Here is an 18769-nt window from a genome sequence, read left to right as displayed (position 1 = left end):
TTTAAAAATATTTTTATATATATTTATTTTCTACTTTTTAGTTAGCAATTTCAGCAATTCAAATCAATTTCCAGGGTTGGCAAGTGTGGATGTTCGAGAAAAAATTCAATTCTAAACTGTGAATTTGTAGTGTTTTTTTATTATTTTTTTTATATTTTTAAATTATTATTTCTGATGATCAAATCTTGAATTGTTAGGCAGCATAAACATGCATGCCAAATTTCAGCTTACTAGGATGTTTAGAAGTGCTCTTAATTAAGGTTTGAATTTTTGATGACACACACGAAACGAAGTCAAGAAAAATGTGGTAATGTGGTAATAAAATGTCCAGTGTGTGTGTAAAATTCATCAAAAATAAAATCTTTTCTTTGTCTGCCTTGTGAGCAGCATGCAATTCATCTCTTCATTCTTCAATAGAAGATAGGAATGTATGTAAAATATCTAAATCTTCTATAAGTTGAATTCTCCAGTGCAAAAGGATTTTTATTTAATGTAGATTCATGACATTGGTCTTCCCATTTACTACTTCAAACCATTATCTAGTCTTTTAGCCTCTGCTTTACTGACAAGCATTTCTTGAGATGTTTTGTCTTCACTAGGAGTTTCAGTAAGGAGAGGAAAAAAAATCATGCAACTGCATACGGAGTTAATGAAATGCAAAAATTTGTATAGCTAATTACATTCTGTAACTGTGAATTTTTAAATATATTATAATTTCCAATTGCATCATGACAAAGGCTAGTATTTTGGAATGAAATGCAGATATATGAATAATATATTTTATATGTAATATATGTATGATTTTTCAGATTTGATTTAACTTGATTATTATTTAGTTTTTATCAGTAATGAACTATACTTTCTTGAGTATTTGTATCTATAAATAGCAGTTGTTGCCAAGCGGACAATGTCGCTGTCATTGTCCATGCATTGCGATACCATGAGTGCTGCAGAGCCTCTGAAGGATTCTCCGCCGATGTCTGCTGATTCTGGATGCGAGACTTCCCCTCCTGATGCCAGCTCTGCTTACAATGGATCTGACGTAGTTGTCATCCAATATAGGACCGATGATAATGCGACCACGCTTGCTAACGACCATACGCTTAGCGGGGCTACAACGAATCATTACGTTGAACATGAACGAAATGAGTGCGATGCCAATACATTCATAGCATCAGCGTTCCCGAGCTACAATGAAGCGTTGCCAAGCTTCAATGCTGTGATGGAGAGTGGCTCTTCTACTGAGACTGGCTACGCGCAGGGGTTCTATGTTTATCCTTATGGATATTCTTATCCCTTCGTTGTAAATGATTACTTGGCTGGGTGCTATGAGTATCCCCCGTTCACTTATGCTTCTACAGAACACTTGGTACAGCCTGAAAATAATAAGGAAGGTTCTTATGAAACCGCCCAGTACCCCCGACAAAATGACAATATTTGGAATGCTCCCTCGCATCACGAACAAGCCTTCAGACCTAGATCCTCTAGCGTTATGGATCGGCAAGTTACTAGCTCACTAGCCCACGTTCAAAGGCGATTTTCGGTCCCTAACCATCGCGTGTTCGCTCGCAATGAGCTCGCCAGCAAGCACCGTTCTATGCCCTCAGGCGATTCTCAACGAACATTCACTTCGTCTCGCCGAGCATATGACGTGAACTTCCTCGACTACATGCCAGGCAGCTATGGAGACCGTCGTCACTCCGCGCCTCCGGATCAGTTTTGGTCTCGACGAAGACACTTGTCCTCAGAACCTCGAACTGAGCATGGGTTATTCCGTAACGAACGACACAGCAGCACCAGGACCGCAATGAGACGATTCAGCGTGGACTCGCATCAGAACTTCCAGGGTAGCGACAGAGCATTTGACAGCCGTTCGAACTTCACTCCCCCGATCAAACATGCCGCTGCTCGTGCGAAGCCAGTTTTGCAGCAGTACAACTGTTATCAACGTTTGGATTTGCCTCACGATTGTGTGGGAAAACCTCTCATTCTTTCGCCCGACCCGCGTTCCCCAAGGTAAAATTGTTAAGTGAAATATAGGTCAAGTTCAACGTTTTCTTTCATAACAGGTCATACATTCTTATTAATTTCATTGAAATATTAAATAAACTTTTATTCTTTACATTAATTTCCTTGCACGTTTTTTAAGACAGCTATCTGTGATCTAATTCATTCATGGCTTATGCGATAGGCTGCATTCACCGTAATTGTATTCTTTGGTTTCTGAGTTCTGTTTGATGTTGGAAATATCTACCTGGAGTTAGTTGTAAGTGCTTGTCTCGTACTTACTGCTCTGACTTGGTACTATAAAAGCTCGCTTAGGTACGCGTAGCGGTCGATTTCTCGCCTATGATTAGTATTATAGTGTAGTATCTTCTGCGTTGAAGAATATGTCTGTCGCCGATTCTTTCACTTTTCTTGACTAGTTCACAGTTATAAAATGCTAGCCTTCTAGATCTTTGGGCTTAGCTTGGAAACCGTCAGCGATTGGCTGACGGAGTTCGAACTTACAACTATTTTTTAATAATACGGCGCCTGACTTCTCAGGAGTGTGGAGTCACAGTGGCGAGCTCACATCAGTCTGCTGTTCCGCAACCTGCGAGAGACGTGGCTCATCACTCGCGCCCCCGACGGCTTCAGGCCTGGCGAGGATGGCTGGACGGTGTCCAAGGACTTCGCTAAAGTGCGCTTCTACTGTCCCGTTAGTAATCAAAATCTGAGCCTCGCCTCACTTTTTATGTTAATTTTTATTTTTGTTTACTAAGCCCGGCTTGTGCTGCGTCTGATTCAAATGAGGAATAACCTGTGAACAATCACAGGCTGGGCAATTCCAAAATGTAACAACAAACTATTTTGTGGAAGCAGCTTTCTTTTTTGGATGCTTTTCCATGTGGTTATTTTTCGTTCTTCCCCTGAGCATTATTCAGCAAGCCGCATTAATTCATAAAAAATATTGGTGAGTTGGAATCATTTGTTTGCCGCCAATTGTTGCGTTCATAGATCAATAAAAAAATCCTAGCATATAGATGTGAAGAGTACACTATTTTCGTCATAGATTATATTTCTTATCCATTGATGCAAGGAGCACAAAATTGGTAATGCTAAGAAGCGAGCTGTGATTATTATACTGTAATTTTTTGGTTCAGCCTACAAAAAGTATACGAAGAGCAGCAAAAATTGTTATTACAAGTGAGACGCGAGCTTCAATCTTCGACTAGAACAGGATTACTAAAATTCATTAATTCGTTTCCAAGTTGGGATAATATATTCATTATTAATGTTATGATCTGAAACCCCGCTCTTTAATCCATTCTTCAAATGATTTACGGCACTTTGTTATCAATCTGCACCAGACGGGTTCGATAGATAATTGCAATCCAATAATTCATTCTAAGCATAATTTGAATGTTTCGTGTTGTGCAGCGCTGTTGCGATGGCTGGACAAGTATGTACGGCCTGGTTGTATTCTATTTCCGCCGTAACCTGTTCACTAACGATGGAAGTGCTCAACCACGGCGACCTGCTACGCTGCCTACCCGCCACACCAACCAGTACTCGCAAGAGCATCAACCAGACCTCTCTGAAAACAACGAGCTTCGTGGAAGACTTCGCAACCCTAAGTATAACAAAGGCTCCATGAACTGCCCTCTCGAAAATGATGACTGCCTCTCAGCCTCTTCATGGGTTACTGATTCGAACGCATCTCTCGCGACTTCAGATGCACGCCGTTTTCATGAGACCCGAAGTACGGAAAAAATCTCTGGCGATGCATCGACCCGCGAGTTTGAAGAGGAAAACGATCGATACGGGTTTGGCTATCACCAAGAGGCGCAGAATGGTTCCGTGTCGAATAGTGGTAGTAGCGAGTACAAGAGAACTACGACTGACAGCCAACTTCACGGCAATGAAACTAACGTGGCCCGAAATGTAAGCCAACGTCTAGCGGACTCGCGTGGCTGGGGACAAATTCTCTATGAAGTTTCCGGTCAGAAGTGTGGCCGATGCAACCCTGAAATTTTCGAAATGCCACTTTGGTACGCTGACGAGGCACAAAAAGTGAGTACTTAGCTACAAATTTAATTATTTCATTCGAACGTAAGTCTTTTTTCGTATAACAATTTGAAAAAATATAGAATTTTCGTTATATGATGTGTTTAAATTATATGACGGAAAATGTGCGATTGAAAAATTAATTCTGATGTACGTCGCTTAATTCAAGATTGTATTGATTCTCATTCATAAACATTTTTCGATCACTACAAATAGAGCAAAGTCTGCTTCAAGTTCTTCAATTCTCACATTATTTTAGTTCACGTATCGAATTCGTTTTAGTTCACGTATCGTATCTCGAAAAAATATCTTCGACTTGGCTGTGTTTCTCTGAACAGATCAGTGGATTATTATCGTTCACATCAATATAAATGTCATTGTTTTTTTTCTACAGGTTATTACAAACTTGTACTACGCTGTAGCCCGCGAAATCTACGGGCTCTGCACTCCCAGACCCATCCGGACTCGCCGCCTCGGCCAGCCGGCTGTGTGCCACTATACCCAGCTGTGTCAAGGCTGCAGCACAGGGCAGTGCAAAGGAGATTTGTGCTCACTGGGCACGCCTAGCTTCTCTGATGACAATGCTCTGGTGGGTGCTACGAACAGCCTTGATAGTAGTCCTGTGCTTCCAGAACAGTCGAGAGGTGATGCTGTAGACTGGACAGCCCGCAGTAATCAAAGAAGCACCTACCCAGGATTGACGATGCCTAGCAACACTACTTCAGCCAATTCATTCACCACTCAGTCGGCGTCGACTTCAGTCATTCGTGAGCAAGTTTCGGCTCAAGTTTCTGAGTCGCTTACATTAGGCAGCGGCTACGAGACTGTTACTAATCCCGTTGTAGTTCCAAACGGCGAAGCGTATCACGTGAACTATGTTAATGCTTACAAACGCCCTTACGCGAGCGAATCTTCCAACTGCGCGTCTGCAAACCAAGGGTCTACTTTAGCAGACAACAGCCTCGACGAAGATAATGACAACCAGTTATCAAATCGTTTCGCAGGTTTGGAGGTGCAATCTGACGGGAACGTAGGTGGCCTGCTTACATACTGCTACCCACCGCCTTCGATGCCAGCCATGCAGTTCAATGCTCAGCTCTCGACTCAATACGTGACTCTGAATCATGAGCAATCTATTATTCCTGAAGCATTCGTGTCTGGATATCCTGTTCAATTCGCCCATCTTGCCGCGCCCATCGCTTTCCCTGCGCAAGTTCCAACCCAGCCAGATGCCGCGCACCCCACCGCCAGACCTCTTCATGGCCTTGTTTCACCTACTGGCGCTGAGGTAATGCCTTCTCTAGGCGTTGCGTCCGGGGCGATAAACGATGGAGGTTTCGTTTCGTATTCCGTTCGCGCCTGCCTTCCTTTGGCGGTTCCTGGAACTGTAGGTACTTACTCTGCATTTTAAAAATCAATGTTGCTGACTGGCGCTATGTTTAGAACGAGTAAGGCGCACGGAAAAAGTTTACATCTGACGCCGGCAGTTCAATGGAACATTAAGTTTTTTCTGAGTTTCGTTTGCCGTGTGTCAATTGGCAATAGTACGTAGCTTCGTTATTAGATTAGTTTTAGTGACGAGACCCTCGACGAAGGGTTCGGCTTCGTTTACATTGGACTCGTATAACCGATTTCCCATCGTTCATTTTACAGTTGAGTTACGTTCGTGACATTAGTAGAGTAGATGTTGAAGTTCGCACAATCTAACTCAAGTGGTTTAAAAAATGCTGATGCGCTACTCTAAAATATTTTCGGATAATCAACCTCAACCAAAGCTCCTTTCAAATGTATGCGTTGGCCTCGAGGACATTTTCAGTAAATATTGCGCTTCTTTTATGATATTACATCGGTCTAAGTTAAAGGCCATAATCTGTCATAATTTCGATGTGCACATCTGGTTTGTGGAAGGCGGCGCTTGTGTTAGAGTTAAATTTCATACTTTAGGCGAGACATAAGATCTAATTTGCATAATAAGTGGCATAATAATGCAATCGGGCATAATAATAGAATAGTTTAATATTTTATCCTCGTTGTCGGCACGATGATCGCTTTTCTCGTTCTACCTTTACCTTGACCGTTCTTATTCGTTTTAGTTAATAGTATTTTTAGCGCTCTGAGCGTTTTTTTTTTCCTGTCATACCTACTTGTATTTGCGCAGTTACTAAAAGTTCTTACTGTGGATGTTACTTTTTCTTCCTATTTTGTTCTGATGTTTTGTCATCTAGAGAAAGTTGCTTCTATTTAAAAATAACTTTTTTCTCTTAATCTCCTTCCATTTGAATTCTCGTTCGAAAAAAAAACTACCTCCCGAGATAATGATTCAAGCTATCCGCTACCAAGTTGAGATAAGATAAAGATATATAGCCATATCTTTCTCCAATCAATCTTCAGTATTTGCTACCTTTGAGAACTATTTATTTACAGTGTTAAAGTTTTCCAAGATGAAGCTCTTCTGCCCTACTGGAGCAACACAAGTTAGCATATCGCCGGATATTTTCCACAGTAGCCCAGCTGATTCCTAAATCCAGCCTGAAGCTTTGTAATAAAAACTGATCGCCTTTATTCAGGTTCATAAAGAATTAAGCTCCTCGTTACACTGACACTACTAGTCTAACACTTCGAAGCTCGTGCTGCAATTGTATTTCAGCTACAGCAATGCAACTAATGAATGCAACATTGCGATCATTCGACTGAACTCAGGCTAATTAAATGAAACGCAATGGACAGGTACTCGTATATTAAGACAAATCGTGGGACACAATTACGAAAGTGAATTGTTAGGTTCATTATTAGAAGTTACTCGTCTGAATAAAAAAATGCCACGTTGAGTTGCTACCACTCAGTAAATATAGCAGCTAAGCATAATTTAGCTTGACGAAAAACTTAGTACGAAGATGATCGTGGAATGAATCTACACTGACGATAAAACTTGTGGCATTTCAGCGCTTAACGGCCCTCGATGTAAGAAGACAAGTCCATCTCGTCTGGTAATTCAGTGATGCTCACATCAAACCGTTCTTGCACTTCATTCAGGGTCTTGGCATCCTTCTCTTCACTTACGAATGTCACGGCCAGGCCCTGAAAGGTAAGAATCACATAAATCATATGGGGTGTTTTGCAGGGCATTTTGATATCTACAACAAATTTTTCAGATAATAGCTGAAGATAGGTGTTAATTTAATATAAAGACGCCTACTCGCGAAGAACTCGCTGATTGAGTTAGTTGAACTATAGTATCACTGATACTCACTTTTGTACCGAAGCGTCCGGCGCGGGCGACGCGATGCAGGTATGTGTCGGAATCTTCAGGCATATCGTAGTTGAAGACGATGTTTACTCGCTCAATATCCATGCCACGGCCGAATAGATTCGTGGCAACCAATATACGCTGTACAAAAAATATTTATTTAATGCCAATGGAAAAAAAAATACAAATCCTGCTTACAAATTTAGTGCGGAGAATCAATTTCAAATCATTTTTCTAACATCGGTGGTATTCTAAAGCAAACAAAAACCGATGGATTTTAAAAGTTACAAGCATTATTAACAGACCTTTTGGAAGTCCTTGAACTGCTGATAGCGAGACAGGCGTTCTTCCTGGGTCATGGCCCTGTGAATGGCAATGGCTGGGAAGTTTTGGTCCACGAGGAGCTGAGCAAGAGCCATGCAGCGCTGGACACTCTTAACGAAGATCACCACCTGCAAATGAACGACATTAATATAGTATTAAATGCTCGGAGGCCAGAACATAGCTCCAGAAAAATTTTCTGATAGTTGCACGCAAGTAACACAAGGAAAACAGTACATATTTCCAAATTGAGTGCGTAAAAAAATATCGTTCAAGTATTTATTATTTGAAGTGTTTCAAATGGTACCCTCCAGATAAAAGATTGACAGCAAAATTTTTCTCTCTAACGTCGACAGGTTTGCAGATCATGTCGACTAATCTGTCCCATTATCGATCAATAATCACGGGTTCAACTTCTTTATAACTCAGGCGTTCGTGCATGGATGGTTTTGTCAAGCATAGAAAAAGTATATTAAATTTCGTCACGTACTACAATAGAATGTCTCGTATCGTTATGCTTCGCCTCGTTTTATTTCTCTCGGCAAGTTATTTCAACATCCGGCACAGTTTTCCGCGGTCTCGTGATTTCTTAGTGTAATTTCTCTTCTCGCTGTCTCGGTTCAATTAACAAAAATGAAAAAGACGCAGGAGTCTCTTAAAGGCATCGTTACCGATCAAGTACTCGCAGAGAACAATGCTACCATCATTCAAGAATGAACCCGCATCAAATACACAATACAATAATACAAATCATCACCTGATTGAACTCCAGAGCATCGAGGAGCTCGAAAAGCTTCCTGTTCTTCTCATTTTCCTTAATTTTGACGTAGTGTTGCTGGAGACCGTGCAGAGTAAGCTTAGCCTCATCGTCGACGTACACCTCCATGGGCTACAACGAAAGAAAGGCAACATATTCGTGCAATTAGAGAGTACTAACTTCAATTTCTCTGGAAAGAAAATTGAATGAAGCATATAAAGAGTTCAAGGTATTGACAATGGCAGTAATTAATTCTCTGTTGATAAGCCTCCCTGAAATTTCTTGCTGTAACTAATTATGTTTAAAATATATACGGAAAATTAAACCTTACTTCACAATTACCAAGCTCACAGAACTGCCGTCGTTAAGTTCAAACAAAATCCGTTACTCAAATGAGTTTCCACAAAACGAATCAGACAAAGCAAAGAACTTACGAGTACCGAAGTCGAGCAGTGATGAAAAAATGCACACGGATTGTTTCAAGGCGAGACAGGACGCGAGTAAATGTGGTGCTGAATAATCAACGTTTATGGCAACGAATTTCCGAGAAGAACGAGAACTGACGATAAGGTGTCGACAATAAAATAAATACTTGCTGGAAGTCAGCAAGTCACAAACGTTTCCACGATGAGAAACGGCCACAAACCCAGTTTAGGCGACCGTTATTAACAGCAGGAGTTTTGAAAACAGTCGATAAACTAGTCTAACAACAAAAGCCATGGCAATCCGAAAATGCAACATCAGGATCTCAGAACAAACGCAGCTCGTTATAAACCTTGATCCGATACAACCTCGTGATAAACCAGGATACAATATTACCTTAAAAAAAAATCGATACGAAACAGCTTTGTGAAAAAACGTTGCATATTGCCTCGCAATAAACCTCAATACAATACAGCCTCGCAATAAACCTCAATACAATACAGCCTCGCAATAAACCTAAATACAATATTGCCTCGCAATAAACCTCAATACAATACAGCCTCGCAATAAACCTCAATACAATACAGCCTCGCAATTAACCTCAATACAATACAGCCTCGCAATTATCCTAAATACAATACATCCTAGCAATTAACTTCAATACAATACAACCTCGCAATAAACCTCAATACAAAACAGCCTCCCAATAAACATCAATACAATACAGCCTCGCAATAAACCTCAATACAATACAATCTCACAATAAACATCATTACAATACAGCCCCGCAATAAACCTCAATACAATACAGCCTCGTAATAAAACCTTGATACAATACTGACTGGTAAAAATTGTCAATACAATACTGTCTCGAAATAAACCTGGATAGAATACAGCTTAGGACAAAAATATATTTGCAATATTGCCCCATATAAACCTTGATGCAGTAATAAATACTGAATAATGGCAGCTATACAACCAAGATGTTGAATTAAGCTTTTAAGTAAAGAATCAGGGAGTTGAGATGTTAATAATCGAAAATTATTTAATTCCCCAGCCAACTAAGATGAATATGCAGCCTATTCAGGTAAACAGCCAATTTTCACCATTTGTCTAGAATATATCAATGCTAAGACAATTGAGAGACTATTCTCCTGTATATCACTTGGCAATACGATAATCACTAGTAAGCATATTCGCAATTCCGAATTCTCATTTACAAACTATTTCAATGTATGAGTCTACCGATAACACAAGAGCTCTGTTCACTCAGTTCACTCCATCACGATGGCCTGGTTCTTCATATCCAAATGCTTTAACAAATAAGTCATCAGATTGACAGCAAAAAAAGCAGACCTCATCAACACACAAGCTCAACTAGTCGACAACTTCCACGAAACGACAACAAACCAAGAAAACAAACAAACCTAACCTATAGGGAGGCTAATATTCGTTGTAAATCTATTTTTTGATACCTAAGTACATACAATTGAGCCAATTAAATTTACCTATCCCACAATTAATACATTTATTGCCCAAAATACCAGAAAAACCTACCGTAATCTAGGTCTCATCTAATTTCACCTACAAACTCAGCAAGAAGCGTTGAACAAATATTATACGGCCACGTAAATGACATAAAATGCTAGATGCAAAACAGAAATGAGCAGCACTTTTAAAATTCTGCCAGCGAATTTAGACGCATAATATTTGTTTCAACAAACAGATGCAATGCCCAACACGAACACAACTGCAACACAATTTCCTGACCCGTAAGTGCTGACGTGAGCAAGGAACCCTCAAACCTGCAGGATGAGAGGCAGGCGTCATGTCAGTGGAGCAGCAGCTGCGACACTTCAGTAGATGCGGGGGCGTTCCAAAGAGCCGATGGCAAATCCAGTCATTGAGTCAATCGTTAACAGTCTTAAGTCATCGATGAGAGTGATGGTAAAGAATGAAATTGGACGTAATGAGTGTAGTTGAAGTGTCGATGTTACGATTATGAACGTGGTTAGTGTATAGGAGATGTAGTGGGATGATAGTTGGATACGAAGTGTCGTGACTATTAAGCCCGTTGTGATGGCTAGCCACTGTCGCATGAAGTGGTTGGTTCTTCAATGATGACTAAGAATATGGGGAAAGGTGTTGCAGACATTCAAATGATTCGCTTACCTTTCAAATAACTTAAGAACATGATATAAACGGAAGAGGTGGTGATCAAACGAGTGAAAAAATGAATAGGATAGAAATGAAGTGAATTGTTCGTGTTCAGCCAAAATGGAGTTTGATGGACTAGAGAGAGAGAGAGTACTTGAGCCGATGCCATATAGAGCAGCACTGGCTCGAACATACGGTGGACTGACACAATTATCGCCGTGTCGGTATTTAGTCTAATTCTCTACCGTTCGTTTTTATTTACATCGAGCATGAATTTCTTGCAAACAGCCCGAACTTCTTTGCTGAGAGTGGCGCTGAACATCATCACTTGTTTTTCGTGAGGGGTGTTGCGGAAAATTTCTTGTACGTCACGACGCATGTCTGAGAACAGAAGTTGAAACAACCATAATTTAGTAGCAACCAACAGTGAGAAGGAAAAATACACAGGAAAAAATTTGAAGAAGCTGTTAGTATAAGATTACATTTCATAAGTTTCGTTCCTCAGGCTGTTCTTGACTTGTCTTATAAAGTAAAAAAAAATGAAATTTCTGACAGGCCTAAAATTACACGAAGTGCGCTTCAAGCTTCACTAAGTAACTTGATCTTCAATAGAAACAAATCTTAACAAAATTGAGTACTCACCCAATTGTTCCAGCATTTTGTCGCACTCGTCAAGCACAAAGTGCTTCAGGTGCTTTAGATTGAGCTTCTTGGTCCTGACGAGGGCAAGGATACGGCCGGGAGTGCCGACGACGATGTGAGGGCAGTTGTTCTTGAGGGTCTCTTCATCCTTTGAGATGTTCATGCCACCAAAGAACACACCGACTTTAACGTTGCTCATGTACTTGCTGAAACGTTCGTACTCCTTGGCAATTTGGTATGCAAGTTCTCGGGTGTGGCACATGACCAAAGCTGATACCTGCAGAAATAGTGAGATACGTCAATGAGATACCTAGCAGAATACTAAACTAATAATCAGTATGAACGACGTAGTTGGTTGCGCTGAACAAGTTGAGAATGCCATGGTTTTGAAATAAAAAATTTTCTGTAATTGATCATAATACAAACTAGTGATTTCATAGTAGTCAATGAAAGAAGCAAACAAGATCATCCATTACGGCAATTTCATGTTTTCAGTATCTCTTACATAAACATGAGATAACGCTGCACAAACATAAGCTAGATTCTTCTGATTGCATAATTTCCATTTTATCCCCAATGATATGGCAGACTTACCTGTCCGTCAACTGGGTCAATCTGTTGGAGAGTTGCCAGAACAAACACGGCTGTCTTGCCCATACCAGACTTGGCCTGACCAAGGATGTCCATACCAAGTACAGCCTGAGGGATGCACTCGTGTTGCACTGGAATATAAAAATTATGCATCAGTCTCATTTATGAATTTAATATCAGCTTTCTGATTCACGATATTTTTCCCTTGGTCAAAAGAAATTGGCACGAATTTCAAAAGTAACATTGATGAAATAATTGCTATTTTGAGGTCATATCAAGAAGAAAAACTTTTGACAACAGAAATTAAAAAATGTCAAACAATCAGAGGAATGCTTCAGCTGACATTTCAAAACACACCTTCAGAAGGATGCTCAAAACCGCAATCCACAATAGCCTTCAGAATTTCAGGTTTCAGCAAGAAATCCCTGAAACCAGAAGAGTGGACTGACACATAGGTGCCTTTAACGTCTTTCTTGGCTGGAGCAGCTTCTCCATCAGCTGCTGCGGCCTCACCGGCTCCTGCCTCCACGGCATCCTCCTCCTCTTCGTAGTCGAGAAGTTCAGATTCTTGTTCAGCCATTGTTAATTCTGAAGAATACAATTGTCATGTTAATTAAAGAATTGTAAAAGAGCCCACATTGAATCAAGTAAAACAATGAAGAGAACATCTGTAATAGTATAAATGAAGAATTTTTCATTCGAGATTCTGAAACTTCTCCAATTGGTTTCTCCAGTTGAGACCTGCAATTTCTACATCATCTATTGTCATTAATTTGAGTTATTTTAGAGTGAAAATGTTTCAAGAAAGAAAACCATAGGAGTTTAAGGGGAGCGTCAGGGTAAAATAAACTTTTTTATTTACGGACGGATCATTTTTAAACTAGGCACACCACACATATGTTTTGAGCCAGAGTGCCAGAATTAAGGTCCTGCATGTATTGAATCGGGTTGGCGTCGACTTGGGAGAGATGAAAAGGCCTTACTGTCTGACGAGTTCAAGTTCAAAAACAGAATAGCTCTTTGTTTTTTTTTTCATGAAAGAAAATGTGAAATTCATAAAAAATGGCAATAAAGGGGAATACTGTAAAAATCTATCTCCTCATTCAATTATATGCTCCAACATCGATAGACATATCGTTTAATTTGTAAAGACCATATCTATCAGATCGACCGATTATTTTTAAAATTTTCTCTGATGTTTTTTTTTCTCTCTTCCCTTCACCCATTTTGTCAATATATAATCCAAACTGGAATGAAATCAAAAAGTGATTGGTGAATCACTAGATATTTTTTCTACAATTCAAATGGTATATTTTCAATGCTGTAGCTTGAAAATCATAGAAGATAGATTTTGAAGATGGCATAATTTGGAAATTTTAATTGCTAAGGGGAGCCCAATAAGTATAATTTATTGAAAAATAGAATAATATGCCAAAAAATTGCTAGATATTGTAGTCCAAACTATCACATTGCCAATAAGTTACATTTAAGGTACCAGCACACGTTTTTAAACTTATTCTTGTCCAGTTTAACAAGCTATAAATGTGATTCAAGTTCATAACAGACCAATGCAAAAAACATTGCATGTACATCTGTGGTATTTGCTTTTCTGTGCGTGCATTATTTGTAGCTTTCAAACAAGTGCAAAGACTTTGCAGTTAATGCAAATAATGATCTATAAATACAATTTTTTTACATGAAAATTTGTAAATATTGTTATAAAATGGTATTTAAAATATTTTGAAATTGCTGTACACAAAAACTTGAGCATGCACATACAACCGTTTTGCTGCGTTAGACGTGCCTTTTCAGCAGCTACAGAAAGAGCCAAGAAAATGGAAAAACCAAACAGATATTTTGACCCAGACACTCCCCTTAATATGAATATAAGATGGCAATAAGCAGAACCACTGGCCACTGGAATAGCCTAATCTATAGCCACTTTCCAGAACCCATTCTGGAAAATGGGGCAGAAGCCCCCTGGGAATAAGACAAAACATAGCAGCTCTGACAATGCTTGCAATTCATTTAATTTTCAAAAATTTCAGGGTGTAGAAAGTAGCGTAATATCTGCAGATCTTTGGCAATGCATCAGCGGCAAGATTCGCGCCTGCAGAAGATCTTGCCGCCACATTTGGTTTGAAAATATTGCATTTTAGGCATATGTAAATCTGTGGCAACTTTACTGGGGAACAGGAGGCACACCAGTGGCTGCATCATTTTCAAAATTGATGAGGCTGCAAGACACAATTCACCATGTTTATGAGGCTGCAAAACACAATCCACAATGTAATTTGGTAATTTTGGTTGCAATGCAATTGTCTACTGCAATACCTGGAGTGTTGAAGATACACTCACAGTTGGTTTTGTAAGAATTCTCGTGAGGAAAATATCTACTCTCTGAACTGTAACTGGATTTTTCAAGCCGTAGTTTAATAGATTTGCAAGCCGTGATTCCATTTCAAGCTGTGAATTCCATATCTCAGCCATCATCAGCCATGAAAAGCCATTTAAAAGCTGCAAACTCATTTACTAAGTCCTGTACATGGTGTTACCCCAAATCTCTAATTTTACCCAAGCAGCAACAGTAGTCTGATGTGATCACAACTATGCAATCTTCAACAAAACGTTTTGGGTTGACTAGTTGTCATGACTTTATGCAAGATGTTTTGGCAGGAGCGTTGAAGTACTGCAGAAGTCAAAAATTTTACGACATGATATCCTTGCAAAGTGAGAGCAGCAATTTTTTCAATTAAAAATAAATACATGACATTAGCCACAGCAGGGCTGGAAAAGTCCTATTTTTGTCTGAAATATCGCAGCTCTAATATCATATCATTTCAGTAGGTATGAAATCTCATAGAATGTCATAAATTTTTGTTTGATTAAAAAATCGCAGTTTGCACTTCGCAAACATATCACTTCATAAAATTTTCAACTTCCGCAATCCGTATTGCTTTACCGTTTCCGCCAAAATATCCTGCTGAAAAAACAAGCATCGTAATGTAAACAAATCGACTAGACGTTTTATTTAAGATTGTGCATAGTTGCAGTCCAGTCATGTCAAAGCGGTCAGACTGCAGTAACACATGCTCAACTTACAGTAAAGAGAAATTTTATATTTGCCATTCGACTATTTTAGGGTAAAATTAGAGATTTGGGGTAACACGTGCATGGACTTTGTAAATAAATTTGCGCCTCGTAAATGGCTTTTCATGGAAAAGATATGGAATTCACGGCTTGGTGAAATGGAATCACGGCTCAAAGAAATGGAATCGTGGCTGGCAAATCCATAAAACCACAGCTCGAAAAATTCAGTCGCGGCTCGCCACGTAGATATATTCCATGCCTGAGCTGCAGGATTTCATACCTACTAAAATTATATATTAGAACCATGATATTTCAGAAAAAATAGGACTTTTCCCAACTAGTAAGAATGTTGATGAAAATTATAGTTGCAACACATTTTGAAGACAGCTGGCAACATGGCAAGGTATCTTGAAGAATGAAGACTGCCAGCATCACAGTGATGCATCTGGAGTAGCTACTGTCTGTCACTGTCGGTGATGCTTTTGGTCTACAAATTAAAAAAATTGATGCATTCACCAAACTCTGCACCCAGCCATTTAACCCACTTTAAATTTAATAGCATTTGCCAGATTTCTTCACAATAAATAAAAAATTAGGCAAAATTTTGCCAGTCATTTTGGAAAATTGCCCAAAAATATTATATTATACCAATAATTAATAGAGAATTCTGACCAATATCCCAGATTGGTATGGATCAAATCATCAATGTAGACAGATGAAAATTCTAGTATAGGCCTACCTAGGCTAATTATACATTTTTTTTTTTACTTTCTATGGTTTGTTGATGGTGATTTGATAGCCTAGCTACCTGAAATTTTTTGATTAGGATAGCTAGCCTACTAGGTATCATTTTTTTCCTATCATTGCTGGTATCAAGTGATTTACATTCTAATATTAATTTTTAAAAATTAAAAAATCATACATACACCTACAAGGCTATACCTAAAATTTATAGCCTACAAATTTATAAGACAATCTTAAATTGATAATGACACAAAAAAGCAAAACGCAATTTAAATCAGCTTCATCAGTAGAACTTAGCCTAATTTTAGGTTACCATTTCAACATAACTTGGTATAAGTTAAAGAACCAATTTGGAAAACATGGCACATGGGGGGCTAGGGCGCAGTTGCTTTTCCATAGCTTCATGAACCAATTTACTAGTATACTAACAGGTAGTCAGGTACGTATCACGCTCACCGTAGTACACGGTTAGCATTCATAGTACGCACTACGCAGTACCTAACGTTAATCAAAAGCCATAGCATGATAGCATTAGCTAGGTCCTAGTAGCCTATAGCTAACCAATATGGCGTAGGAAATACGTACCTAAATGAAATCTTTATTTAAGCGCTTTTGAAATTTAAAGCAGCTAGAAAGCAAAACATTGTTTATAATGGTTAAATGTAATTTTGCACATCACAATATCATAATATTAAGTTTTTCAGTTTCAAACGAATTGCCTATTTCGATCCAACCGGCCTCCGAATGCTGGTATCCATAATCAAAATGGCTGTTCAAGTTTCAACGGTTGAACTGTTGATATTACATCTATATCCTTACATAACATGCGATTTTTACGATACTATAACGTACACAATAACAATAAACAAAAATTCACTCAATTAATGCACTTACATCAACGAAGTTCGTCAAAATTTACTAAAACTTGAGCTGCAGAAGACGGCAGAACTCTATCTCACTAGCGCCGGGTTGCTAAGAGTGTTGCCATAAGGCTTTGGTAGAACTTTCTCTCCAGATCACCGTTTACTGTTATTGCGAAATTGTTTCATTTGTTGGTGACGACGCACGACGCATGTAAAAAATATTGCCAACAATTCATTCAATTGGTACGGCAAAACAGCCCTATTTAATCATAGTCATCGTGCACTACAACAATCGTTATTATGTTTATTTCTTTCTAGCTACTAAATAGAAACAGCTTGACATAATGAGTAAAAATTTACAAAATTTATCCTGATATGTTTATCGTCAACATTCCTCCTCAATAGTGATAAGAGCATGAATTTATTAATTTCTAATTTTTGTTTATTTACGTTACGTTCGTCACATTCGATAGTGCTTGTATATATATGAAGTACTGCGAAATATATTATCTACGAATCGCATCTACATAGATTCTTATCTCTCATAAATAAACTCATTTTCTTTTTATTGTGTTTGGAACTGGTACGGTTTTATAACTTGACCCTTCAAAATCAACTCATTAGTTGAGGTATAAAAATGACCCCAATGACAGCCGAATCGAAGAGAATCAATCTTTGCTGACCGACCGGACCGGCGCATGCCTATTTTACACTCGATCGACAATTCTACGGACTCACCAGCGGACTCGCCTGCGGACTCGCGCAACTGGGCCGCTCATAATTCCTTCTTTTTATATGTAAAATTCTGTAATAATTCCTGCGGCAGCGTATCGATAATTGATACTCACATTCCAAAATTCATGCAGATCCGTTAAATATTGAAGGAATTATGAGCGGCCCAGTTGCTTAAAAAATACGTTTATTGGTTTTAATTAAAAAATAATTCATGTAAAAATCTGTAATAATTCCTGCGGCAGCGTATTGATAATTAATACTCATATTCCAAAATTCATGCAGATCCGTTAAGTATTGAAGGAATTATGAGCGGCCCAGTTGCGCGAGTCCGCATGCGAGTCCGCAGGCGGGTCCGTAAAATTGTCGATTGAGTCTATTTTACAACACTTCTCTTTAACTTCACTTCTTTTTTGTTTGTCTGTCTGTCTGCTTTGAATCTTATAATCGAAATTTAACACACTTCTTCTTATCCTATCGATCTGAAATTTTGCACACTTGCGTAAAGTTGGAGACAATGCAAGAATCAAATGACAAAACAAATGACTTTATAATTTTTTTTTATATTAAAGAAATTGAAAAAAATAATTTTGTCAGCTACAAGTCTTATAACTGATATTTGGCACACTTTTACTTGTCCAATTGATCTGAAATTTTGCACACTTGTGTGAAGTCGGAAGCAATGCATGAATCAATTGACAGAATAAATAATTTTGAAAAAATTTATATATTAAAAAATTGAAAAATTAATTTTTTTAATATTCGAAAATAAAATGAGAAATTCATTGTACATCTTTTACATTGGAGACACGTACTGGATTCTTTAGAAGTGTTGTCTTTCGTAATTTTTAAGCGTAAATTATTATTGCTTGTAATGTTGACTATGAGATACATAAACGTGAATTTGCATACAATTATTTAGTTCGATGTTGGAACTAATTTGACGATATGTTCATATTTTTGTGTATCAAATTAAATTTTTTAAATTAAAAAAAAAGTAGGCACGAAAATTTCTGATCTCTCGTGAATGACAGTAAATAAATGAATGCTAATTTTTTTATTCGCCGTGAGACTCGATAATTCAAACAAATTTTACTTTAACGAAAGAAAAACACTCATCTAGCATTCTTAACTGTACATCACATTTTTGAC

The 18769-nt window shown here is 38.5% G+C and overlaps 2 protein-coding genes across 2 annotated transcripts; one reads left to right on the top strand and one right to left on the bottom strand.

The window, feature by feature from the left end:
• Positions 1-807: 807 nt before the first annotated feature.
• On the top strand, positions 808-6229 carry LOC108676297. Its single transcript, XM_018164357.2, has 4 exons — positions 808-2016; positions 2548-2701; positions 3424-4056; positions 4445-6229. Exons 1-4 carry the CDS (start codon positions 908-910, stop codon positions 5459-5461), a joined length of 2913 nt encoding a protein of 970 aa, XP_018019846.1. The 5' UTR covers positions 808-907; the 3' UTR covers positions 5462-6229.
• A 543-nt stretch (positions 6230-6772) lies between these two features.
• Positions 6773-17016, bottom strand: LOC108676291 (spliceosome RNA helicase DDX39B). Its single transcript, XM_018164352.2, has 9 exons — positions 16917-17016; positions 12546-12776; positions 12192-12319; positions 11598-11874; positions 11218-11336; positions 8376-8507; positions 7603-7749; positions 7301-7438; positions 6773-7128 (listed from the first exon to the last, which is right to left on the bottom strand). The coding sequence occupies exons 2-9, from the start codon at positions 12766-12768 to the stop codon at positions 6997-6999; spliced, it is 1296 nt and encodes a 431-aa protein (XP_018019841.1). The 5' UTR covers positions 12769-12776; positions 16917-17016; the 3' UTR covers positions 6773-6996.
• Between the last annotated feature and the right edge of the window lie 1753 nt (positions 17017-18769).

This window comes from Hyalella azteca, unplaced genomic scaffold, assembly GCF_000764305.2.
Source record: "Hyalella azteca isolate HAZT.00-mixed unplaced genomic scaffold, Hazt_2.0.2 contig9352, whole genome shotgun sequence".
In the NCBI taxonomy this organism is placed as follows: domain Eukaryota; kingdom Metazoa; phylum Arthropoda; class Malacostraca; order Amphipoda; family Hyalellidae; genus Hyalella; species Hyalella azteca.
The sequence above is the reverse complement of the archived record's forward strand: the minus strand, read 5'-3'. Positions and strand labels throughout refer to the sequence as shown.

Excerpts from the sequence above, each read along its gene's own strand:
- LOC108676297 (XM_018164357.2), top strand. The coding sequence starts at position 908 with ATGTCGCTGTCATTGTCCATGCATTGCGATACCATGAGTGCTGCAGAG. Across the intron at positions 2,017-2,547 it reads CCCGACCCGCGTTCCCCAAG|GAGTGTGGAGTCACAGTGGC; the intron begins GTAAAATTGTTA and ends CTGACTTCTCAG. Across the intron at positions 2,702-3,423 it reads AAGTGCGCTTCTACTGTCCC|CGCTGTTGCGATGGCTGGAC; the intron begins GTTAGTAATCAA and ends CGTGTTGTGCAG.
- LOC108676291 (XM_018164352.2), bottom strand. The coding sequence starts at position 12,768 with ATGGCTGAACAAGAATCTGAACTTCTCGACTACGAAGAGGAGGAGGAT. Across the intron at positions 12,320-12,545 it reads TTTTGAGCATCCTTCTGAAG|TGCAACACGAGTGCATCCCT; the intron begins GTGTGTTTTGAA and ends TTTATATTCCAG. Across the intron at positions 7,750-8,375 it reads ATGCTCTGGAGTTCAATCAG|GTGGTGATCTTCGTTAAGAG; the intron begins GTGATGATTTGT and ends GTTCATTTGCAG.